At 41.7% G+C, this 25,437-nt stretch overlaps 1 protein-coding gene across 3 annotated transcripts in view; it reads right to left on the reverse strand.

The window, feature by feature from the left end:
• Positions 1-2,185: 2,185 nt before the first annotated feature.
• Positions 2,186-25,437, reverse strand: part of ntrk1 (neurotrophic tyrosine kinase, receptor, type 1) — a 41,471-nt gene continuing 18,219 nt past the window's right edge. Inside the window, exons 7-18 of one of the 3 annotated variants that reach the window (XM_047597625.1) lie at positions 25,123-25,265; positions 24,164-24,302; positions 21,575-21,907; positions 20,725-20,742; positions 20,546-20,604; positions 20,351-20,453; positions 17,113-17,268; positions 16,770-16,900; positions 15,485-15,657; positions 8,993-9,233; positions 8,504-8,662; positions 2,186-2,924 (exon numbers count right to left, since the gene is read on the reverse strand). In XM_047597625.1, the coding sequence (XP_047453581.1) occupies positions 2,739-2,924; positions 8,504-8,662; positions 8,993-9,233; positions 15,485-15,657; positions 16,770-16,900; positions 17,113-17,268; positions 20,351-20,453; positions 20,546-20,604; positions 20,725-20,742; positions 21,575-21,907; positions 24,164-24,302; positions 25,123-25,265 (1,841 nt within the window). In that variant the 3' untranslated portion in view covers positions 2,186-2,738. Of the gene's footprint in view, positions 2,925-8,503; positions 8,663-8,992; positions 9,234-15,484; positions 15,658-16,769; positions 16,901-17,112; positions 17,269-20,350; positions 20,454-20,545; positions 20,743-21,574; positions 21,908-24,163; positions 24,303-25,122; positions 25,266-25,437 lie in introns of all 3 variants that reach the window. The other 2 variants (XM_047597626.1, XM_047597623.1) reach the window with 2 other exon arrangements.

The following is a 25,437-nucleotide window of genomic DNA, read 5'->3' on the forward strand; positions in this document are numbered from 1 at the left end:
CAAGAAGATATGTTCGCGTCTTTGCCTCAAAGACAGGATTTCCTTGGTTTCCTGAATGGAGACGCGTTGGTGTGAGATACTTTTCTCACAGACGCTTTTCTTCGAAGAAGCTTTGAAAACATGAGAAAATTTAACCTCCTGAGACCTGAGCTTTAGTTTGCTATGGATTTTTAATTTCTCCAAGGTATAAAAACTAAGCATCATCTTTCAAAAGAAAGTAGTATTTTTAAAAAAAAAAAAAAAAAAAAGAAAGAACAAACAATGTCCTCATATGTGGACACAGATCATTTCATTATTTAATCTCTCTAAAGTCACTGCCAATGTGTGGTAAAATAATATAAAAGTGTTTGTTTTAATATCTGAATTGTGAACAGTTAAGTCCAGAAGTCCTTAAACGAGTACTTGCTAATTAGCGACGTTGTAGCTCGTAGCTGTTGATAACATTTGTTAAATTGAAATGTTAATAAGCATAAATACATAAGTTTTCCTCATCCACTATCATTATTTTTACCAGCTAGTGTATTGACCCTTTGCTACCACTAGATGTCAGACTATAGTGTCCACGAACGAGGACAACGGGTTTAAATGAAGTAGAATAAGCTGCAATAAAACCTAAAGCTTAATGTCCCCGTATGAGGACGCCGTGGTCTCAGGAGGTTCATTTGTTACCCCTGAGGAGTAATTTGCTGGATGTATAGAAGAGAAACTGTAATAAAAGTATCGACCCGATACCGATACTGACCTTGGTATCAATATGATTGATATTTAGATCGATATGCAGCGCCCTCACAACGAAGCTGATATTAGAGAAGAGTGAGGTTTGTATTTGGATTTATGTGTAGTTTTAATATTTTTCACACTGGTTTGTAATGAGGAGGTTAAATCTCCACTGAAGATGATAAAATAAGAAATCGACATCCAGTTTTCACGACGGGGCGGAGGAGGACTGAAAAGGGGGGAACTGTTCCTCTCTCACCCTGCAAAGATCTAATGACACTTCCATTTTAAACACGGCCTCATTTCCTAGTTTTCATGCCGCATCCAACCAGGGTGGAGCCTCGAGTGCTTATTAAAGAAAAAAGGTTCATTCTGGAACCATGAATTCGAGGGAGCCCTTTTACGGATAAAACGGGGACAAACAACCACGGAGCGCCAGATAATCCCATCTGGGCACAATCTGCTTGTAAGACACTAGAAGAAGAAACAATGAGGCAGAACACGAGTCCTCCAAGTGGTTTTTCATCCCACCGGTTTCACCAGAGGAGGTGGAGGGAGAGAGAAAAGAAGGAAAAGAGACAGAGAAAGGGATGATAGCATTACTCACAATCCATTACCACTCCCTGGAGACGCTCTGCATACAGAGTGATGGAGCGGGGGGGAGGAGGGGGGAGAAACAGGGAGAGAGCTCGATTTTTTTTTTTTTTTTTCGGAGGGTGTTTGTTTGCTGGGAGGCCTGGCGGTAAGGCAATATGAAACTTGATTATTCCTTTTCAATAACCGTCTGCTGAGCATCCCGCGGAGACGGCGCAGGTTGCTGATTAGTTCGTCAAAATAATAGGAGGCTCTTGAATGGCCTTGTTAAGATGTCTAACTTTAAGCACAGAAAAGCAGCCTCCCGTCATTGTTCGCGCTGAAGCGCACGATAATGACGGATTGACTGATGGAGGAGGATGTTCCCCGCGCGCAGCGGCTGCAGCCATTTTTTTTAATCAACTTTGTTTATTGTTAAGAGCAGACGATATACAAAGTGCTGGGGTAACAATGCATGAACATATACATACATATATATATTTATATTTTTAGACATTAATACAGAGTATTTACATTCAGTATTTACACTTGAAGGCAGCGCCTCCCCCCCTCCCCTCCCCTTTCCTCCCCCCTTCATGTCTCTATTTCAGTGCCATCTGCTCGGCTCCTCCTGGACTTTTAATCCATCTGCTACCTCTAAAGTCATCTCAGGGTGTCACCTCCCCACCATCTTGCCCCCGTGCCGGATTTCAGCGTGGAGCACGTTATCCCGCTCCAGAGTTCGTCAGGACGCTTCCTTCATCGCTCACGATTAAATGTAAACACAGCAGTTAATACACCAGGAAAGACACGTTCACTGCTAATATTCTTCTTCTTCTCTGTGAAAAATATTCGTATGATGCACTGGATTCGAACACGTGAGAAACAGACGAGCTTCCGTTGCGATTATCTTTATGTACATTTTTTTTACTGAAAGCCTTTAAATCACTTTCCATATCAAAACGTCAGAAATCAGCGACTGTTCTGTACAAATGAGCCAAATCTGTAAAACGTGTTTAAAGCCCTGACTCGTATGACGCGGAGCGACCTCGCTTTCATCCATCCTTCAGAGTCGAGCCGTAGAAACTGGATTCCCAGCAAACGTAAAGCCCCATATACGGTTACTTCAACACTTATCCATGCACGTCTCACCCCGTCGCACTGATCCCGCTCCAGATAAACATTAAACACTCTGGTAAACATACGACAGGTCTCCACAGGATGTGGGGCGGGGCCGTAAACAGAGATCCAGCTGCAATCGAGCTGGAACGAGGCAGAATTGAAGCGTTTTTCCTGCAGACTTGTTCGTACCTGGTCCGTCAAGTATCAAGCAGCGACTGGTAGAAATGGGAAATGAACTCGTTCTAGCTTCACTTAACCAAAAAAAAGAAAAAGGAAAAACCTCCCCGGCCTCTGGTCTCCGCCCCCCTGGGTGGCGCTCGGCGCCGTTAGCCGAGGATGTCCAGGTAGACGGGCGGGTTCTTGACCAGAGCCAGGAGGCGGCTGTGGATGTCCTTGATGACCATCCTCTGCTGGGGCTCCCTCTGCCAGCAGCCCTGCATCAGCAGGTACACCTCCTTAGGGCAGGTACGCGGCCTCTCCAGCTCCCGGCCCTGCGTGATGCATTCAATGGCCTGTAGGGGTGAGAGGGTCCAACAATGAGCCGGTACAGAGGCAGATGCAACGATTAAAGACCTCACATTTTACACCGCGTTGTCTCAGCTCACACACTTTTATTTAAATTACAAGTTTTAAACGTGTTTAAAAGGTTTGAGGTTTGTTGGAGCTTCATGTTCTGCTTCATTTAGACCTAAGACACTTTTGTCTTGTTAACTTTATTTAACAAATTCACTAGTACTCGTTTGAGGACATTGGGATTTCATCGTTTTCAATTCTGCTTTTGCATTAAAATAAACAGTTTTATGTTTTGGTTCACATTTGTGTCTTAAATTGTGTATTTTTTTTTTGGAAAAACTAATTCCAGTTCAAACATGATGCTTATTTTGTATATTTCTTAGGTCCTATTAATCTTATGACTTAGACAGACTTTAATCATCCACTAGTGAAATTACTTTGTAAACACTCATAAAAAAACACAAGAAAGATCAAATAAAATGAGATTATATTAAAATAAAATAGAAATGATTATTATCTAGCAAAATAAACTTGCAACGTGCAATCAAACAAAAATTACAGAATTAGCCAGTTCGCAAAAACACTGTCTAAGGTGATGTGGTTGTTCGGCCAATTGCATAGCAACAGCAACATAAGCCAAAGCATGTGGAGCTCCCCCTGGTGGCCGGCTGCAGTAGTGGTCATATTATAAGCCCCGCCCCCTCCATGTTAGTGGATGTGACGTGGACCAAACTAAAACACTTAGATACACATCACAGGCATTTCATTTCAGTTTAGTATATAATCCAACATTTGAGCAGACGACAGCGTCAACCAATCACCAGTGAGTCTAGAGGAAGTGTGGGCGGGTCGTCGATAACGTGGCTCCGCCCCTATGACCGGGATACTAGCGTCAGATTGACCAACAGGAGGAAGTGGAGACATGTGGTCCATTTTTTTTTTTACAGTCTATGCTCCTCACAGATTAAAATGTCAAACTTTACAGCAGAAATAAACATGTTTACAGCCGAAAAAATTTAAAGAAAGTGATATACAACATGTGTTTTACGTCTGGAGCTGTTTCTCAATCCTCCTCTTAGATTTATGCCTCTGCCTCAACACAATGAACAACTGAATGATCTTTTTTTTATTTTTTGCTGCTCGCAGCGCTGAACAATTACATTAAAAAAAAATGTTCCTGTTGCTGCTGATCACACACAAACTTAGAACCAAAAGAAAGAGAGAAGGCACAAAAAAAAGAACAGCTGATGGTGAAGCTCTGGAATAACGCCACCGCCTTTGTTCCCGGAAAGAGATTCAATCTTCAGAGCTATGAGCAACGTGACGGCAGCTGGAATCAGATTCTGTTTCTGATTTAAGTCTGTTGTTAAGACGCTGTGAACGGTTTTAAACTCAAGTGTGAGCATTTGATGCACCAGTGGTGAAGCAAATGTTTAAACTGTGTATGGACAGAGGGGTTATTTTACACAATATACAAATCTAGACCTGCATTCAAAACCTGCAGTGATCAGCCACTAGATTATGACCACTGACAGGAGAAGTAACACTTTAGGAAGAACTAAAAAAAAACTTCAGATTCAGTTAAACCCAAACTGATCCAGAATCTGTGGGAGGATCCACAGAGGCCGACGGTCATAATGTTATGCCTGATCGGTGTACTTTTCTCTCTTGATAAATAAATAAGGCAATAATTGCTTGGAGATTGTTTGTTGTTGTTTGTCTCATTAAGATAAGTTTTTCCATCAATAACGAGCTGATACCAACATTTACATTCATGGTTTTCCAGTAAAATCCCTCTTTTTGGACTAAGATCATGCAGCTCGAGGAGGTTTTTTGTCTTCTTCACCAGCCCTGTTTTGTCTTGTCCTTGACTTTTTCCTTCTCTATCATCATTATTAACATGTGAGAGAAGACGGAGGAGAATGTCTTCATGTGTAAATGTGTAAACTACTTTGAACCAAACTCAATATTAGTTGCGTATGTTTTCATTTTGGCTGCACAAATTGGGATCTGTGGGATTTCAGATGCTTATTTGCAGCGTATCATCAGCCAGACTCTAAATGAGTCTAGAGACATTTAGGTTTCAACCGATACGGAGAATAAAAACAGCTCTGCTCCAACCAATCAGACTAAATTTAACTTCTCTTCTGAGTTACAAGAAGTCAAAGACAAAGAGGAGAGAACGACGATTTAAAAACAGGCAGCGACTGAGGCACATGCAGAGTTCAAAGTGTAACTTGGTTTGACCCAGAGGCAAACGGTCAGTGGACCTGGAGTGAGATCCTATTAAATATAAGCGAGGAAAATCTGACTCTCTGCTCCAAAAAAAGCGCAGTATTTTTAATAAATGGCACAGCAGCCTCCCCCCTCTGCAGATTTACAGATGTGCGGCCATTAGCGTCGACCTCGAGGACAAATGAGAGCAGCCGAAATATGAATAACCTCCGGCTAATGGCTGCAGCGACGGGCTCGGTTCACACGCTCCCGCCGCTCGGCGAATAAATCACTGTCGAGGATGAGAGAAGGACTTCACCGCGCTCTCCAATCTGAACCGGCTCGGCCTCCTCCAGCGCCGTTAACCTCGGCCCCGATCCACGAAACAGAAGAGTCCTGTCACAGCCGGAGCCTCTTCAAACCGCCACTCAGACGCACACAGGCTCCTCTGTAGAGGCCCCCGTAAAAAAAAAATGGCCGCTGTCGCCACGTCAGTGTTTTGGGATGATTTATCTCCACCGCCGAGTATTTAGGCAACGCGATAATTTCACCTGTCCCTCATCGGCCCGAGACAGATTAGCTTTAACGAGGTTACGGCTCGTTGGCCCTGGGCAAAAATGTACGACAATGAGATTAGAATCGAGTGCAAGGGAAAAGCGATCCACCCTTCTCTTGAAAGGGGAGAGGGTTACGGCCTGTAATAGCACCGCTGTGGTCACAATGGAGTCCCACATCTTAGTGCCCGGGCTGAGGAGGCTAGACTGGGCTGCCCTTAATTACTATGAACTTATTGATTGGGTTAAGAGCGCACGCTAACGTCTCCACAGCTGCAGTGAAAACGTTCTGCAAGTCTGAACCATGTGGAAGCGTCAGAACGTTTTCAGTTCGAGTTAAATTTAAGAGCGATGGATGAATTCAGACGTTTCAGGGACGATTTCTTTTGGTTTCTGCTCATTTCTGAGAGACTGAGGATGAAGTTTGACTCTAAAAATCCTCCATCATCTGAGAAATAATAACAGTAAAGCTAAGTTTAACAAATTAAAACGAGGCAGAATGATGCTGAAACTCAGAGGTTTATACACCTTTAGAGGCTGTTCTTAGGATTTAATGTGTAGTTTTATGATCTATTTAAAGAAATAGGGAATACTGATACTGATGTTTTATTCTTTTCATTTATTTTTTTTCTCCTGTTGTTGTTTGTGTTTGCCTCTGTAGTATTTCATTATTTATTTTATATTTATTTTTCCCCTGTTGCTGTATTAATATTGTTATTTATTTATTCATTTATTTATTTATTTTCCTGTTGCTGTTTGTCTCCTGTATTATTTTGTTATTTTTATTTTATTTATTTATCTATTTTTCTCATATGGGACGATTCTAGTCTGAAATAAAGATCGATTGAAAACTAATTCATTAACTAACTCATTAACTTCTTATTTTCATGTCTTCTTAGATGTGTTGTGCTTTTAATTTAAAATTTTACTTCTTTTCCTCGTTTCATTTTTTAGTCTCTACATGTCTCCAGTCCTAGTACGTTGCCTGCAGACTGTAAAAAATGCAGCAACCAACATTTTAACAGAAAAAAAGAAAATCAAAAATCACTCTTCTGGCCTCTGTGACCTGGCTTCTGATCTATTTTAAGATTTTGTAAAGTTTTTAAAAGTCTCAATGACCGTCCAGCTCATTAAAGTCAACAAACCAGCTGCTATTGAACGTCTCTAGATTAAACTCAGGAACAGTCGACCCGTATATTTGAATGAAAACCGCTCAGACCTTGAGTCCAGACCAGACTCTGGCCTTCAGTCCTGGTTGGGGAGGATTTCTCTCAGTTTGTTTTACTGTTGTTTTAAGTGAAGATGTTTCATTGCTTACTTTAGCTTTTATATTAATTGAGATTGTTGATTGATTGATATTTGTGTTGTTTTACGTTGCTGTTTTATGATAAATGTATTCACTCACTATGGATCAACCAATACTGGGGGCGATTTCTTTTGGTTTCTGGCAGATATCAGATGTTATTGTGACGTTATTCTGATCCTACAGATCACTGACTGTATATAAACATGGACAAACCCTCTGTGTTTCCTGCGGTTTTGAAGCTCATTGTGTCCCAGTTAATTCAGAGGACGGTCACAGAGGTGAAGCGTGAGAGGAGCCGCGGCCACACCTTTAATTAATATGTGCACTTAATTACGCACAAATTTACTTTAAAGCGCTTTAAGAAAAAGAAGTTAACAGAAGTTTTTACATAAAAACGCAAAGAAAACTGATAACATGCAATAAAATACAGAAGAATGGTGCAAGGCTTTGAAACGCATCATAAATCTGTAACTCAAGGTCGGGGTCAGGACAGATCAGCTTTAGTTTCAGAATCAGAGCAGAGGGAAGGAAAGAAGACAAGATAAGACGTTATAGGTCAAAGATAGGAGATAGGAGATGTAACTGGGGTCGAGGTCGTGGTGAATTCTATAAAAAAAAAAGAGTATCCAAGAACAGATGTCATGAATGGAGGAATTAGTTCTAGAGACCAAAGGTGTTACTGTACCAGGCTGTAGAGGTTTAACATGGACGTCTATGGGGATACGCTGTGAATCTTTAATTTTAAATTAATTCATTTTGTGTTTGCTCTCACTATGTTAACCCGGCGTTAATCCTGCACATGTCACATAAACCTGAACCTAGTTTAGTTTAGTTTAGTTTAGTTTAGATCCCCATCAGCTGCAGCTATAACTGAAGATATACAGAACATACAAGAAGGAATTAAAAATAAACCTAAAGTGGTAGCATGAAAAAAGATCAGGAAAGGAAAAATAATTAAAGATAAAAAGAACAACTACAGAAAAACTCTTAACACTCACATGTTAAAGTTGCAGTCAGATGCAGAAGTGGCTGCTTGCTCTAGATTCATAACCTTTAACCTCCTGAGACCCGGCGTCCTCATATGGGGACATTATGTTTAGGGTTTGTTGAAGCTTTTAGACCTGTTGTCCTCATAAAGAGACACCTTTAGTGTCTTAGTCTTAGTGAAGGGTCATTGCACTTGTTTATTGATGCTTATTAACTTTTCTAGTTTGTTATGAAAGTTTAACGAATTAACACGTTTGAGGACGTTGGGATTTCATCGTTTATGGTTTTATATTTTGAAATTTAAATTGTAATATACGGTGAAATAATCCCTGACTTCATGTAATTTCTTTCAAAAACTACTTCCAGTTCAGAGATGATGCTGATATTTTTTATTCTTCTCAGGTCCCAAATACCTAAACATCTTAATCTTATCTTAAACAAATTAAGATGTCTCTCTTGTTTTGGACTATAGAAGGACGATGGAGCCACCAGTGAGTGTGTTTCCACCCAGACCCACCTCACTGTTGGACAGCTGGTACCAGGGCTGTTTGCCGTAGGTGAAGATCTCCCAGAGGACCACGCCGAAGCTCCAGATGTCGCTCTCCGTCGTGAACTTCCTGTACATGATGCTCTCGGGGGGCATCCAGCGGATCGGCAGCATCGTACGTCCGCCCACCTGACCACAGATTAAAGGATGTGAGTTATTTAGTTATTTTCTGTGTACTCTTCTGATTGGAAATTCCCTGTAATTTGGGCAATAAGGGCTTAAACAGCTCAATATGAGTCTCTTTTTGGAATAATGTGTCAGTTTTCAGTGCGGCCTTAAAGACTGCCGTGCATGATAGAGACTGGAATTAATATTTATTGCTTTAAACCAGGAAGATGCAAACAAGGATCTGAAATTTGTGCAAACAAAATGAAAACGTACAGTACTAATACTGAGTTTGGTTCAAAGTTCAGACATAAACTAAAACTATTCTTCCAGAAAGAAAGAAGAGAAACTCACTCTGTAGTAATCTGTGCTGTAGATGTCCCGGGACATCCCGAAGTCTCCGATCTTCACCACCAGACCCTCGCCCACCAGACAGTTGCGTGTCGCCAGGTCACGGTGGACGAAGTGCAGCGACGCCAGGTAGACCATGCCCGAGGCGATCTGGGCGGCGATGTGCAGCATCTGAGGCAGGGTCAGCTGACCCAGCGGGGGCATCTTGGACTCCTCCAGGATCCGAGCGTCAGGGCCGTGAGCTCTGCAGGGGGGGGGACACACAGGAGGAAGGTTAGTTTCTACATCACAAAATATCTGAAAAGTCCAAAGATATTAACCTCCTGAGACCCTGTGTCCTCATATGGGGACGTTAAGTTGCTTCATTTAGACTTTTAGACTTTTTAACTAGATACTAGTTGATGTAAAAACATGAAAGCAGGTTCATTCTGCAGCAGAACACACAACAAAAGTGGACAATGTGCAACAGTAAGAAGCTATAACGTCGCTAATTAGCAAGTATTCGTTTACAATTTTTTCTTTGGTGTCTTATTACAGTACTGAGTGAAAAACTACTTCCTGTTCAGAGAAATTGCTTAGTTTTTTATTTCTTGGTTGGGGTGGAGCTGAACCTGAATATGATATTCAGAAAGGCACAAATAATGTTTTTTTTTGTTTTTTTTTTTACAAATACTTATTTCAAACAAATAGTTTTCAAATTATTTGTATTGGAGAAGAAGACAAACATCCAATCAAAAAGCTGCCTTTCCTCATGTGACCTCAGGGAACGTTCAGGATCAGGATGAAAAGTCTGGTAAAGAGTCTTGTTTTTATTCTCATTTATTCTCGTTGTCTCCCTCAACCACCAAATCACCTCAGTCATGTTCTGTCCCTTCAAGTCAGAATAAATCACCTCTAATAGCTGCATTTAATGCAAAACACCAACCAGTACTGCAGATACATCCATGCATACAGAAACACTTTTCCTTCAACAAATACAAATACTTGTACTGGATGCTGTGCACACCCCTACTTCTTAGGTCCCACTAATCCCAAGTAAAGACAAATGTAGAAATTAAAAATACAAACCAAACAAAAGCTCAGGTTTCAGGAGGTTCATAGAAACATGTTATTAAAAGTAAAAGATTGTGGGTACTGATGTGTCGATGTGTAAACGTTTTAAGTATTTTATTGTTGTAGCTGCAGACTAGTTTAGTCCAGCAGAGCCACATCGAGGGGTCGAGGGTCCCTTTAAAGGATCAGTGGATGAAGCTGGGGGGTCGTGAGATGATTGATGAGGTCGGGTCGAGGCAAAAACAAAGCTTCATTTTATGGACCGATTCTCGACCACTCGTCCCAAGATCAAGGTTGAAGCACAGAGGAGATGGATGTGAGGCGGAGACGTCATAAAACCCACAGCTTTGTGTTTTAGAAGAGCACCTTGATCAGCCTTACTGTTTTAAATGTGCTTTATACTGTAAATGAATCGAGTTATTAGATAAAGATGCTCCTCACTGACCACAAATGTTAGGAATTGATTCTGCTGGTAATTTTCTGGTAAGAGTTGAGTCGGGTCATGAGAGCCTGTATCTGAGAAGCTTAGAGGGGACATGTCTCTTCAGTCGAGCTGGTAAATGACATAAAACTGAATCACACTACTTTTCTGCGAGAGGTCATAGGGTCACATGTTTAATATTATGTGATGCACTGCATCCACAGAACTGGAAAATGCACATGTTTCTGCACAAGTATCTCAAAATGAGTGCGTTTATTTAGTTATTTTTCACTCCTCAACCAGAAGAACGACATCGTGCATGAAAGGCAAGTCAAGAAATTCTTCTCTGTCTTACATTTGATTATTAAACTTCTTTTAAGGAAGTTTTTTGATCTAATTTACGGAGCAAACACGTTTTTCTTTTTGTGTTGTTGTTGTTGGATTTGTTAAAGGCAAACTGCCATAAAATCTTAATTAAATATGAAACTGAGATTAATTTCAGACAAACAAAAAAAATTAAAAAAATCACTTTTTTGATGAAGATTCAAGTTTAAAAATGTAATTTAATGTAATTTCTGACATTCTTTTTGTTTGAAAAATAAATTTGAAGACAGAACAGGCTCGTTATTAATAACAAAAGAATTGAAAATTAAAGACTGAAATACACTGAACTGCTTCTCTCTTCCAGATGCTAATTACCTGATTCCATCGGTAAAGAACAGAACCGACTCTTTCTCTCGGCTCTTCATCTTATTCTAACACCGGCCGCGGCCTCGTGGTGTGTTGGTAACTGTGGCACCAACACTGGTTGACCTGAAGGACAATGACCTCAGCGTTCAATCTGCAGATTGAACATTTCTGAGGTATAAGAGCAGCTCAGAGTGAAACGGTTTAACGGAGCCGGTTAATAGGAAACATAAGGCTTGTAATACGCCTACAATTGATTTGCAATAATGCAATCCAGAGATGCAGAGCACATTGACTCTCAGTTGTTTCTCTGGATCATAAACACCCACTCTCACGTTCAACTCCGGCCCTAAATGAGCAAAGCCCAGCTGACGTGTCTCCATCCATCCTAATATCTCTCGTCTCCAGTTCGTCCCCTGCTTACAAAGGAAGTTGTCTATACAATCACTATTAGTTTAAAAGGCAGGTGGCAGGGTGGGAAAGCAGCTGCACCGTGGGGCTCTCAGACGTTTCACCCGTTCTGTCTGCTGGAAATGCGATTTTCCATCTATTGGTGAAACATATATCTCAGGAAGGTTCTGTGTGTGTGTGTGTTTTCATTCCCAATCTGTCTCCTGTGGAGGACACCTGGCAGACAGCGTCCACAGCGTCTGCTCCACCAGTGCCGTCAGATGCTTTCCCAGGTGCCAAGTGAGCTCTGGTAGGTCACCACGGCCTCCGCGACTCCAGCAGCTCCATGCGCAGCAGCAAATTACAGCTTGATCGCCAATTAAAGTGTTATTAGGAACCAATTTGCTGCATAGCTCCTTCTTGAGATTCCACATTAGCTCGATGAGCGGTTCAAGGGCTGGTTCTCCACCGCGTCCATCATCATTCAAGAGGAAATCATCCACATTTCTAAAATTCAACCAATTAGTGGTGAATGACGGGAGGACATCGGATAAATAATGTGGTGAGAATCCGGCAGATTTCAGCTCTAGGTTCAGTGTGTGTGTGTGTGTTGTCCTTATCTCTATCTTCTTCTTCTTCTTCTTCTTCTTCTTCTTCTTCTGTGCGTTTGCATTTGTCGCATAAACATCGAGGATGAGCTCTCCCGATGTGTCTTTGTTCAGCGTGTCCTCTCATCCGGTCACGCTGGGGACGTCTTATTATTCGTCTCTCTACATCCTCCCACGTCATTTTCATTATGTTGCTCTTTTCTGTAAATCTTCCACGTTGCTTCGTTCGACATGTTTTCAATATGAAAAACCTCTTTCGGCTGCAGCACAATGAAACCGTGACACCAGACCTCCACCGGCTTCCACTCATCACCAGGTTCTTTACATCATTAAGCGACATGAAGCAAACACTCATCACTGGACTCAAAAACAAGATTTCTGTCCGAAGATGCAGGAAAGATGCACTTGGCTTTGTGTATAAGACCGGACATGATGCCCCAAGATAAGAATGGGCGTTGTTAGTATCAGGTCGATGAGTATTTGTGTCCCGTACTCTTTGGCCCCATGAAAACAAAAAAAAATCCCATTGGAACCCTCGTAATAAATATATAAAACTCTGTTAACATTAGAGAATGTTACATAAATGCAAAATAAATTAAGATAATCCTTTAAAACTGCACCTATTGAAACAAGAAAATAAGATTTTCAGGTTTGAAATATGGCCGTAACAAAGTAACAGACCTTGTGGACCTCAAATAGTTTTTTATCAGTTCAGTTTCTCTCTCCCATGTGCAAAATAAGAGTAAAGCAACGCAGACTTCCTCAAAAAATGCTTTGCAGCAGCTGCATCTTGTTTATGGCGTCCAGGAGACTAAGAGACTAGTTAGTTAGGAGGACAAGTCGTCTCTCCTCTCACCTCCTTTCTCTCTTTCCTTTTTTTAAAATCTGATTTTTCTTTCGTATTGGGTGGCGTTGTGACTGATTTAGCAACTGATATTTTTAAAGGGAAACTTAGCTTTTTAGTTCGTCTTTTAACTGAATCTTAACTATATTTATTCACTCAGTTACTATTTAATCTTTTTTTATTTCTTTTATTGTCCCGATAGTTAGCATTTCAAAGTGCTTTTAAGTGACCCAGAGTTTATTATTTATTTATTTATCTCACGTTATGCTCTCAGGTCTCTGTACTATTTTTATGTGATGTGTCGTTTTTCTCCATAACTCTGGTGTTTCCTCACCTACGACAGCGTTTCCACATATATAATGGTGTTTTATTTGCTTCTACATGATGTATCTTTAGGTTGTGCGTAGGTCTGTGTAATTTTTTATTAATATTATATTAAACATGTATAGTTTTTATGATGATGTCTTATTAATTTTCTTTTTTTTAACTATCTTTGTGGACTTTTCCTAACTGTCCTCCCTGTTCAGCGCCACTGCTCTCGCCGAACAATTGTCGTCAGTTTTTTGGCCAAATGAACAAGTTCAATGGTCAGCAGAGTCATTTTATAGGTCGCTGTGGTTTTAGCTGCTCAGATTTGCAAACGAGTGCACAAAGATTTTCTTTTCGTTTTTTATCTCCACTTCATCTTAACAATCAAATGCACAAAAATGTTGTCAATATTTGGGATGAACTGGGATCTGTTAAAGTCTTTTTTTTTTCTGAATCAAAGGTCAAAGGTCAGCAGAGTCTGTCCATATGTGAAGCTGCAGGAGGTTAATTCGTGATTTGACGATACGAAAGTTTTCATATTTCTGAGATTTAATTCTAAGAGGAAGGAGAAGGAAGTCAGTTTAACAAAAGGTAAGAATGCAGCGCTTTGTGATATTTATCTTTGACCCTTTTCAGATGTGACCTGAGACACTGTGAAGTGCAGAGAACGAGGAAAAGCAGCAACATTAAAAAATATCAGGAATAAAACCAAAACCACTTCCATGCCTGTACTCACGAGTGTTTGATGAATTTCTGCTTAAACAAACACACACACAGATCCTGAGTGACCACTGGAACCACACTCTGCACCGAGGTCAGCCGAGTGGGTTTGACTTTTAAATACTATCTCCTCAGGTTTGTTGGATGATGAAGCGGCTCTCACACACACACACACACACACACACACACACACAACACACACACACCTGCTTTTAAAAAGAAGTGCAGTTATCCGCGTGGTCGAGGTTCTTGTTTTAAACAACAGAAAGATGTCAGAGCGCGACATTAATCATTCATCAAAACGTCTAATTATAATATAGTTGTAGTTGTTAATTAGTTGTGGTTTAGTGAGTGGATGGTGTCGGTTCTCTTCCTGTAAGTGGAGGATTGTGCATAAAAACACAATAAATAAAAATATAGGAAGTATTTTAAATGCTTTATATCTGACTTTGAGTTTATACGTGTTAAATTTAGCATCTGAATGAACTGATTAATGGCCTAATTGTTTCAGATTTATTGAACATAATGAAAGAGTTTATGGTTAAATTCCTTTAAGTTGCTTCAGTTTCAACTTTCCTCCGATTGGTATCGATATTGTTTTTTATTTTAGTTCCGCTATGAACAGAAACCACCTTCTTGTAGAGTCTTCTTCTTCTTTGTTTTTGTTTTTTTTTGCCAATTAAAAAAGAAGAAAAAGAAGATGAACCTAAATGCGTCTGTTGTGTCGAGGGAACTTGACCCTGGAACATGAAGTGAATGTGGATGTTTGATGAGGTGGTAGCACTTGACCATCATTCAACAGCTCCAATAAAATCACTAACCAGAATCCATGGAGTCCATTCAGATTAAGAGCTGCACCCGAACAACAAGAACAACAAACCCTGAACGCTGCGACGTTTAAAAGAAAAGACAAATGTTCCAGAGAAGGTTATGGAGTTTATGAGAGCACGAGGTACGAGCTCCCGTCTCCACTCCACTGTTCTTTCCTTTGCCTTCGAGCAGAAAATTATCATCACTGATTAATTGAGTTTTAGAGCCGTGACTATTCTCAATTAACATTTAGTTTGTGGAGTTTTTGGAAGCAGTGAAGGATGGTTTGTCTGTTTTATATAAATCTGAATCTGAACTGAATATTTCTGGAGTTTGTTTTCAGATAAAGTGTCTGTGGTTACGACATGTTCACTTCGACATGTCATTGCGGTCACACTGGAACCTGGAGTTTATGGCAGCAGAACATTTCTAGAATAGAGAACACAAGGTACGAGCTCCCTCCTCCACACTACATCAACTCTGACTGAAAGATTTACTGGACTGAATCCAGTCGAACACGCGGAAAGACTTCAGGAATCTACAGGAGAAGAACTTTAGGACGTCGTTTCAGATCAGCTGGTGTGAAGAAGCTGCTCTTGCTGCAGCCTCTTCAGATTCCTAACACTTAATCTCCAGCTTCAGCCACTACGTACCGGAGGAAGCGGTTCAGGTCTCCGTGCCTCATGTACTCGAACACCATGGCCAGCGGCTCCCCGTCCGTGCAGACGCCGTAGAACCGGACGATGTGCTGGTGCTGCAGCACCGTCAGCAGCTCGGCCTCACGCTGGAAGTCCTGCCGCGTCGACTCGTTGGCGTCCTTCAGAGTCTGCAAACACACGCAAAGATCACGAAAAAAAGACGCCATGAAATTTGCACGCAATAACTCGTTAGGAGATCCACATTTCAAGTAATGCATATCTGTTAGTCCGTAGCTTTGATTCACCTTTCAGATTCTTTCTTAAAGGCCTGGGAAGGTCTTCTATTGGAACTTGTTCCTGTTTTGTTCTTGGCACTTTCACATAAAGTTTAATGTTTATAAAAATGTCCAATCAACCAAAGACTTAGTGACCCCTCTGCAGTGCCTCTGCAGACGCCGTAGAGGCCACGAACCCCCTGTTGAAGACATGCTCATCCGCAAAGAATCATTGTTTTAGAACAAGTCTCTCTTGAATATTAGCCTGAGTATTATCTGAATAAATAGAGGTTTATTATTATCTGGACAATTGGAACATCATCAATGTAAGGATTAGATGTAAAATACAACATGATTTCACACATAAGTACTAAAATAGGATTTATATTTAGGTTATATACCACAAAACATGAAATATTCTGCACGGATGCTTCTTTAAGATGTTGGTTGTTCAAATATTTAAAAGGATTAAAAGCAGCTGATGTCAGAGAGTTAGTTTTTTATTGTTCCTTGCTGCTCAGGTGAGTGATGGTGTGTCTGATTAATGGGATGATAAATGTGAGCAGAGCCAGACTCACTGTTTTCCTTTTTTCTTTTTTTTTTTCAATTTGTGGTTCGCATTAACCTGTTGTAACGTGAGCCGCGTATTAAAACCACCTGACCGTCCTCTGACGACGACACTCTGAAACCGCAGGATGTAATTTCATCATATGGGAGAAGACTTTAAGTGTGAGCGCAACGTTTCGGTTTCTTCCTCCGGTGCAGCGCAGTGAATTAAACTTATAACAAAGTGAACAAGCAGAGATGTTGTTTTTCAAACTATTTTTCAAACTATTTCCTGATTTAAAAAAAAAAAAAAACTTTATTTTTACTCCACTTGAATCTGCAGAAACCCTGCAGATAAATCCTTCCTCCTTGGCTCAGACCTCACACTAACAGCTGATGTTTTCACGTTTGCTGCCAAACCACATTAACAGTGAAGCAGCTTTTAAAGCAGCGGAGAGGAACGTGTAAGAGTCACTCACTTTGATGGCGACCAGCATCTTGTCGCTGTCGGGGCTCAGGTTTGCACACTCTGCCAGGTAGACTTTGCCAAATGCTCCTTCGCCCAGCTCCCACTTCAACACGATGTCCTGCCGTTTAATGTGCTGCACACCTGAGATCACAAAAACATGGAAACACACTGAAAACCTGGGAGAACGCACGCTGAGAGGCTTGAAAGTTAACACCTATGCCTTACTTATTCCGTCTTTTCTGGACACATTTAAGTCCAGTTTTTTTCACAGGTTAACAAACAACGACGTACGACACAGTCGAGCCGCTGAAACGTGAGTTTATTGATGAACGAACGGGAGTGGAAACACTCACACATGTCTTTGTCCTTGATGATGCCGCAGAAGTACTGTGGATTCTCTACAAAGCTGGACAAACCCGAGTCTTCATCCGAGGAAGGCGGGCTGGTCCCGAAGTTCATGAAGCGAAGCGACACGGCCAGGTCATCCTCCGTGCCCAAAACTGATGAGCCTAATGAAACGGGGCGGGACACGAAACAAGCGAAAACTGAGAGATGTGTTGCACCTAATCAGCCTCCAAGCATTTGTGATTGCGGCGGCCATCAAAAGAAAGCAATTCAGAGCCCATTTGTCCCCCTTCGAGGAATCGACATTCTCCGCCGCCAACTTGGTTGCACATTTGTTGGTGCCATGGTGACAGACGATGACAAGCGCTAATAATCACCATCATCAGCCACGCGGTAATCAGGCCACATTGAGCTGAAAGAAATGACCGTACAGGAAGCCTGAACGGTTAGCAGCCCCTGACTATAGTGCGTATTAAAAGCCAAACAAGTGGGGCCCAAATTGTAAAAACCCCACTCAGCGAGGCAAACCACAGAACCCCCAGAGTCCGACACGGCGGAAAATGGAACAACAAGGAGAGAGCGCCAAAGCGATGGAGGGAAGGAAAGAGGGAGCAGGGTCCACTTAGGCAATCAGGCCCACTTAGGCACTTTGCGAGTGAAAAAGGGGGGAAGGAGGGATCCGGGTGGAGCTGTACCACAAGCTAGCTGCTCATCCATCCATCCATCCATCCATCCATCCATCCATCCATCCATCCATCCATCCATCCATCCATCCATCCATCTATCCATCCATCTTCTTTAATGGCCCTCACCACGTGCCGGTGGCCGAGGGAGGTTTCGGACGTCGTTCTCCTGCAGTAATTAAGGCACTTTAAGCCTGGGGGGGGGGGGGGACAGCGGCTGCCTGTGAGCAAAGTTAAAGCTCAGAGGAAATCCTCTATCAGTCCGTCTCTCCTGGTCTTTACCTTCTCAGAGCTCAGAGCCTTCTGAGATCTGAAACAATCAGCTTCTTCCTCGTCAAAATCTGGTGCCTAGATTACCCACAATGCAGTTCGGACATTCAGGTGTTATATTAGAGGTAATAATGCCGCCTCAAAACTGTGGAACAGGCCCCCTACTCAGATTTAGACTTTAAAACTTTAACTCACCTCCTTTTTTTTTCATGGTGTTCAGTGAGTAATCTTGGCTTTTATTATTTCATTCTTTTATCCTTTATTTCCCATCTTCTTTTTTACTATTTTTTTAATTGTTTTTAAATTTTGCTCATTTTTAATCCATCAGTGTTTTATTTATTATTAATTGTATGCATGATTATTCTGTAGCTGTGTACAGCACTTGGTTGTTTTTGAAATAAACTTTGACTTGACTCATGCTGCCAGTAGAAGTAACAGAAACAGGTCGGATCAACTCACTTTAACTTCATGCATCCAGATTTATTTTACTAACGTCCACACATTTTTTACTAAATAATAATTTAATTGCTATTTTCAGTTTGCATATTTACCTCCTCCAGGAGATTTGATCTAGACTTGAGTTTCTGTGTTGGATGTAGGGCAGGGATATTCAATTACATCCAGACACGTTAGGCGCCTAGTAAGCAGCTGGTAATGGGAAAATTTAGATCAATACAGATAAATGTTAATAATAATAATATGAAATTAAATTAAGCACACAGGTTCGGTGTTTGAACTATTTCTGACTCTAGTATTTTGGCTCCACAATGTGCTGCATTGTGAGACTGTTGCTCAGCTACAGGGTTTCATTTCTGGGCTCAAACACTGCAGGAATATCTGAAACCCTGTGAAAAAAACGTGCACTCTGCATCAGTTTAGTTCAGTTCACAGTCTGGGTCGTCACGTGTGGACCGTGGTGCCGCTAAGTAAACAGCCCCGATTTAGGGAGCAGGCGTGACATAGGTGCAGCGTAGGTCTGTGCTCTAATCTGTAACAGTCTCAAAACACAAATAGACTCACAAACAGTTTCTATCAGGTTTATCAACCAGAGGAACGAGACGTGAAATGGTGCTTCTCCTTTCTGGGAGCACTGCTGCCCTTATATTTGTATTTTGTAAGTTTATTCATTATTTATTCTGAATGCATGTATGTGTTGACGTTTCTGTTCTTTTAACCTAACTCCAAATAGATGCTCACTGCTAATTCCATTGCATATCTTTTTTGCAATGACAATAAAGGCATTTTGATTCTGAATCCTAGTGTCACAATCACGTCCCAGGAAATGTAACTGCACATTACGTCAGTGCAACCTGCAACTGCTGTGATTGGCCCCGTGCATTTTACTCCTCTGCAAGTTACAAGTTCAAGTTTGTTTGTGTGTTTCATTTTTTTTTTATGTTGCACATTTTTTAAAAATACACATTTGAAATTTCAAAATTCGATACTTTTTCCAGACCCTAATTTCCAGATTTCTCAGTTAAAAAAAAAGGAAAGAAATCAATTTTATGGTATTTGAGTAAATAGTTGTGTGTCATGTAAATAGATTAAGGGATTAATCTGAACATATGTGCTGTTAGGTCACTAAATAATTTCATAGCTAAGTAATGTAGCTCATACAAATAAGTTAAACCCAAACCCAGATAAATTCATCCATCTATGATCATATATGTAGCAACTGTGCTGTCACACAAACATTTTAGCTTTAGTTTAACATTGTTTTACATACACTAGTTTGCATTTTCCATACTTTTCCAAACCTGGAAAATTATAAAAACCAATTCCATGCTTTCCGTAGAAACCCTGCACATAAAATATGATAAAAAAATAATGAAGCAGTGCAGGGAGAGGAAAAAAAACACAGTGGCCTTATTTGAAGTCTTCACCTTATAATATTATTATATTAATATTAAAATTTCAAATTAATAGTGACTAACAACAACATTCATGTAAAAAATGACAGAAATATTTTGATCCTTCTGCCTCCTACAAGTCATCTACCAAGACGTCTAATTTGCTCCAACTCTAAAATGAGCCGCTCACTTCCTGTTTTCCTGCCTTTGAAGTAGCTACAGAGAGAAACTCAACCCAGGTAACAAAGCCTAAGATGTGCTAGTTTAGCTTAGCTTAGCATTATGCATAAACCATTTTTTGGTAGATAAAAGGTAGCTGATCTTCGAGACAGAGGCAGACTAGCAGTTTCTCATTGTCGTCCAGTCTTTATGCTAAGCTAAGCTAGTTTAATTTAATTACTTCTTTTAGGATCATGAATGCAGTAAGATGTGAGATAACTTACGGTGAATACCGAACTTTGAATGCTGCCCACACTTGTTAATAACCAGCAGCATGATGAGCAGGAAAGTGCAGGCGAACACAGCCAGACCCACGGCCACAGACACCTGTCGAACAAACAGGTTCTGGTGTTAAAGTCACGCGCAGATTTTAACCTTCGTATCAGGAAACATGGACGACGCGCTCATGCTGGACGTACCACAAACACTCGACTCTCCGGGTTCTCTGTGACGTCCATGTCTGACTTGCTGGTCGGACCTGAGAAGAAGAGGTTAGAGGACTCGTTAAAAAATCCCACATGGTTCAGTCGGTGTGGAGTAAACTTACAGAGATTATTCATGTTTTTTTTAGAAGAGTCAAAGTCAATCAGAGACTTACTTGGATCCACATCAAGGACTGGCATGTGGGAAACAAGAGAACAAACACATTTATGACCACACATTCAGCAACGAGGCAGCAGGTATCTAACATGCTGCAGAACACTTTAATATTCAAGGACAAGGATGCAACCTTTGGACCTGCCATTCATTCATTCATTCATTCATTCATTCATTCATTCATGTGGATGTTACTTAGACTCCACCCCATCCCCAGCAGGATGCACACACACAAAAAGTTTAGGAACAACTAAAAAAAAACATAAAGAACAGCACAAGGTGTTGCCCTGACCTCCAAATTCACCTGATCCTAAACTGATCAAGTATCTGTGAGATGATCCACTGAGGCCCCTCCCCTCAAAGGCCCATGTTTATTCTCCGATGAGTCACAACTTGAGAATTTGCATTTAAATTAGAAGATGAAGTAGGAACAGAAAACAAACTTAAAGATATGAAGGTCAATAATGAGACAACATCTCTTCTAATATACTTTATCTTTTCTACTTTTGTGCTTTTCTTGGTCATTTTATCATCTATAGACAAACCTTTAAAAAAAAACAAGGAAAATGCTTATTTTTAGGGGTGCTGGGACACAGTTAATGGGCTAGACACGCCTTTCAACACATGCAGCACTTTCATTACGTCCCAGTACAGTGCACCACCCCAATCCTGATCTAAACAACAGAATCCTGCAGTCTCCGCTTTGTAATTGATTCATTTCCTGGATTTCCTGAAAATAGGGGAAAGAAATCTGGGTTATTAAGGATGACACATCCTTTTTAGTCGCCCTGATGGCCTCGTACCGGAGAGAACAAACACAATTCGGCTGCAAAACACTTTCTGGAAGTCACCTGGGATGATTCCCTCTGGGTCGAACGGGTCGAACGGGTTGTCCATGAACTTCCCAACGGCGGTGGCCTCGTCCCTGCCCAGTTTGTTCTCCACGATCAGCGTGTAGTTGCCGTTGTTGATGTGCGTGGGCTTGTTGAGGAAGAGGCAGCCGTGTTTCACCGAGCCGTCGCCCGAGTCTTGGATCAACTGGGTGTAGGCGTAGATGTTCTCTTTCAGTCTGTTGCCGTTGTAGAGCCAGGTGATGATGGCGTCGGGGTTCCCGTCCACGGCGAAGGGGAAGCACCAGTTGTGCTGCGGCACGGCGTCTTTCAGGAAGAGGATTTTAGCTGGAACTGTGGAGAGTTTAGTGCTGGTTAGAGCAGAAGGAGCTGGTGCAGATGCAAATTAACACTTAAAAGATTAGTTTGACATTCTGGGAAGCAGACAATTAACTTCCACCTTCCACAACCTTTAACTCCTCGTAAATAAACCTTTCTGAGAGGGGCAGCCCAGTTGTTTCTGTTTTCTTTGTGCTAATTTATCTTCTGATCCATCTCTCAGCTAGAGCTGTAATAACTGCTCCACAAACAGATCGGTTGATTAGCAGCTATTTAAATCTTTTTTCTTTTCTTTTTTTTTAAGCCTTAATACCAAATACACCGTCTTCTCCAGAGCAAGGATTTGTCAATTTTCTCAATTTTATGTTATTGTTGATTAAATATATGTAGATTTGAGGTCGACCTGATGATCCTTAGACATTTGAAGGCTTATTTTTAAGATTGCATCTGTTAAATCCCACTCACGTCAAGCTTCTTTTTAGTTACATAAAAAATATCATCATCATTCACTAAAGCAAAAGCTAAATGTGTATATGTACTGATGAAGGGCAGTAACTGTCCAGCTGCTGAACCTTACATGCTATGAGATTTTGCTGAATGTGCACCTCAATCATGTATCACATCAGGTTCCCTCAGAGTTTCCGTGAATCAATGTTCTCCATCTGCGCTGCAAAACCTGCGCTGACCCGCTATGAATAATGAATCCTAGTCGTCGTCGTCGTGCGCCCCGACCACAAAAAGCTACCTGGAAGCTCCCGCTGGACGTGGAAGCTACAGGAAATGGCCTCGTTTAGATCGAACGCGACTCTCAAGTGCAGAGACCCTCTTCATCCTGCAGCGAGGCGTTCCACCGCTCTTAACCCATGACCCAGCCCCAGAAAAGTGCTGCGCTAGGGGGGATACCGAGGCACGCGTCTCTGTACCCGGAGCTCGCTGAAGTCCGTTACGCTGAGTGAAAATGAGGGCTATTTATCACATTTAACTAATCATCCATTAGCGACCTTTGCTAATCTTACACAAGCTATTTCTCTGCAGGGGCTAAAAGGAAGGCTAGAATTATGTTTAATGAGCCTGCCAGGTCTCAGACCTCGTTGCAGAATCAGACAATGAACGTTATGAAGTGTGGCAAAAACACAAAATGCTGCGTGGCCCCCGTTCAGGCAGAGTCACAGTTAACTGCATGCTTTGAATGTAAAACATTCACTTTTTTGTGATGATGGATGTTGATAAAACTCGTGCTTTGATTTTTTTTTTTCCCTCACCCCTTTTTAAATTTAAAGTTTAAAATCTGACATGATTCAGAAAAGCTCTTTCATGAAAGGGAAGCCACACGAGTGCCATGAATCAATGGCTCAGAGAGCCACTCAGCAGTAAACACCCACTGTTCTGAGAGGTAATTAAGAGTAATTAAAGGGCTCGCGGTTAACGAGTGTCCGTCCACCAGGGGGTCTGATGTTGATAGATTAGCTGCACTAACACATTTACAGGCTGCCAATCACTGCGGATGAAGCGGTTTTCCGGAGTAGGAGGGAAAAGTCCATTAGCACAGGCTCAAATCAGATCTTAGCGCGGGTTATCAGCCCCATTTTCCTGATGTTCATTATCTGTCCCTTGATGCTCGTGCATTTGGCTTCAGCTGATTGGCGCCCCCGCTCCTTTTCGCCTTTATTTTCTAATGAATGTCACTGAGTTGGTGATATATGATATTGTTTGGGTAGTATTTGCAGTAATGTATCACTAATGCATCTGACTGTGTCTTCTGTGGGACCACTGGGTGCTGTCACTCTGCGATGCTCCTCAACTTCCACACGCACTAATGCATCTGGAAGGAGAAAACAACAGTGGACCTCTCGGGGTCGAGCTGCAGCGGTAATTTAAAAGTACGGCATGTATGAGGTGAAGGAGTTCTTTAAGAGCGCGGCGAGGCAAGTTCACTTCCCTTTGTCCTCTCATTGTATCCGTGCATTAAATGGCAAACCATACCTGCAGCACTTCACTCAGATTATTTTAACACTTCTCCCCGGTCGCCAGAGTGAGTGGCAGATGACAGAGAGCTCCATTAGAAGCATGGTGGGTACATACTTGTATTTGTGGAAGGGGCATTTAGAAGAAATCAGTGTAGTGCATTTTTCCTTTCTCTGGCTGTCCACCCTGCCTGCACTAGAAAATGGCCTCAGTGTGCTCTCGCCCTAACCTCCATTAAGCCAGACGACCTGCATTGAGCCTGTGAGCTTTCAGGAGCGAGGTTTTTTATTTTGCGGGGGCACTTACACTCAATGTCCAATTGCACCATCCCCTCTCTGGGCCCAGCTTGGTTCTCGGCCTCACAAGTCAGGTTGTGCAGGTTGTCCTTGGAGGAAACGTTGGTGAGGTAGAGGACCAGCTCTAATGTGGAACCCCAGATTCTTTCCTGCAGCAGCCGGGCAGCGCACACAGGGAGAAAGAGCAGGGAAGGTTAATGCAGCCAGTCACAACCACATATAGATCACTTAGAGGTGTACAGGTTAGAGGCATGAAACGGGATCCAATTCACTCTACTGTAGATCAATAGATTAGAGAACCCACCTGAACCTGATTCACTTTAAGAAAAATAGCTCATCTACAGAGGTGAAACACATGTCGTATGCAAAACTGAAAAGCCAAGAGTTAAATCTACAAGCGTATTTCTGGTTTTTCAGGTGGAGCATCGTCCTTCTTTAACATTTTTCTGACGCCAGCTACGTTAGCGAGCTGATCGACTGGAGAGCAGCTGTGCACGTGGCCCCTTGAATCACGTTGTGAGTTGCCATGTTGCTTTGACAGATGGTTTAAAACTGTACGTAGTGTGTGCAGATCAAGTTTCACACACAATCTGGTTTCATACGTGGAGCAAACAACAAACCTATGGATCCGTTTATATTGAGGTTTACTTTCCATATAGAAATAACTGCGGTAACACTGGCTTCGAGATGCAAAATAAAACTCAGCAGATATATAATTACATTACTCGCAAAATTCATTTTACAGCGCGGCAACGACTCCTAACATACAACCACATAGTCATAAAGATGAGGAAGGAGCTGCAACAGATGGCAAGACTCCCTCAGAGTCCTGGTCTCAGCATCATCCAGTCCTTCTGGGATTACATGAGGAGGAACAACAACCGCCTCAAACACTGTGTGCACATAGAACAACTGGTGTGTTTTTTTATCTGTGAAACCACTTTGTGCTTTTGCAGATTACTCCAGTACCTCTATTTTCCATTGAGAGACCAGCTCATCGGTTCTCCATGTCACAGTGGGAGTGGGACGTCCTGTCACGCGACACTCAAACGTGAGGTTTCCTCCTTCCTGAATCTTGGAGTTGGAAGACGCGATGTTAACCTCAGGCAGACCTGCAGAGACGAGACGCAGGTTTCCATTGTGATGCTACGGCTAAGTGTGGAGCCCAGAGAGGGTTTTTTTTTTTTGTTTTTTAGCAGTTCAGAAAAAAATGGCAAAAAATCTCTTATACGTCTCCTGGCAACAAGATGTTCCTGCTGTATGTGATTAAAGCAACAATGTTCA

The sequence above is a fragment of the Mugil cephalus genome, chromosome 11 (assembly GCF_022458985.1).
Source record: "Mugil cephalus isolate CIBA_MC_2020 chromosome 11, CIBA_Mcephalus_1.1, whole genome shotgun sequence".
Lineage (NCBI taxonomy): Eukaryota > Metazoa > Chordata > Actinopteri > Mugiliformes > Mugilidae > Mugil > Mugil cephalus.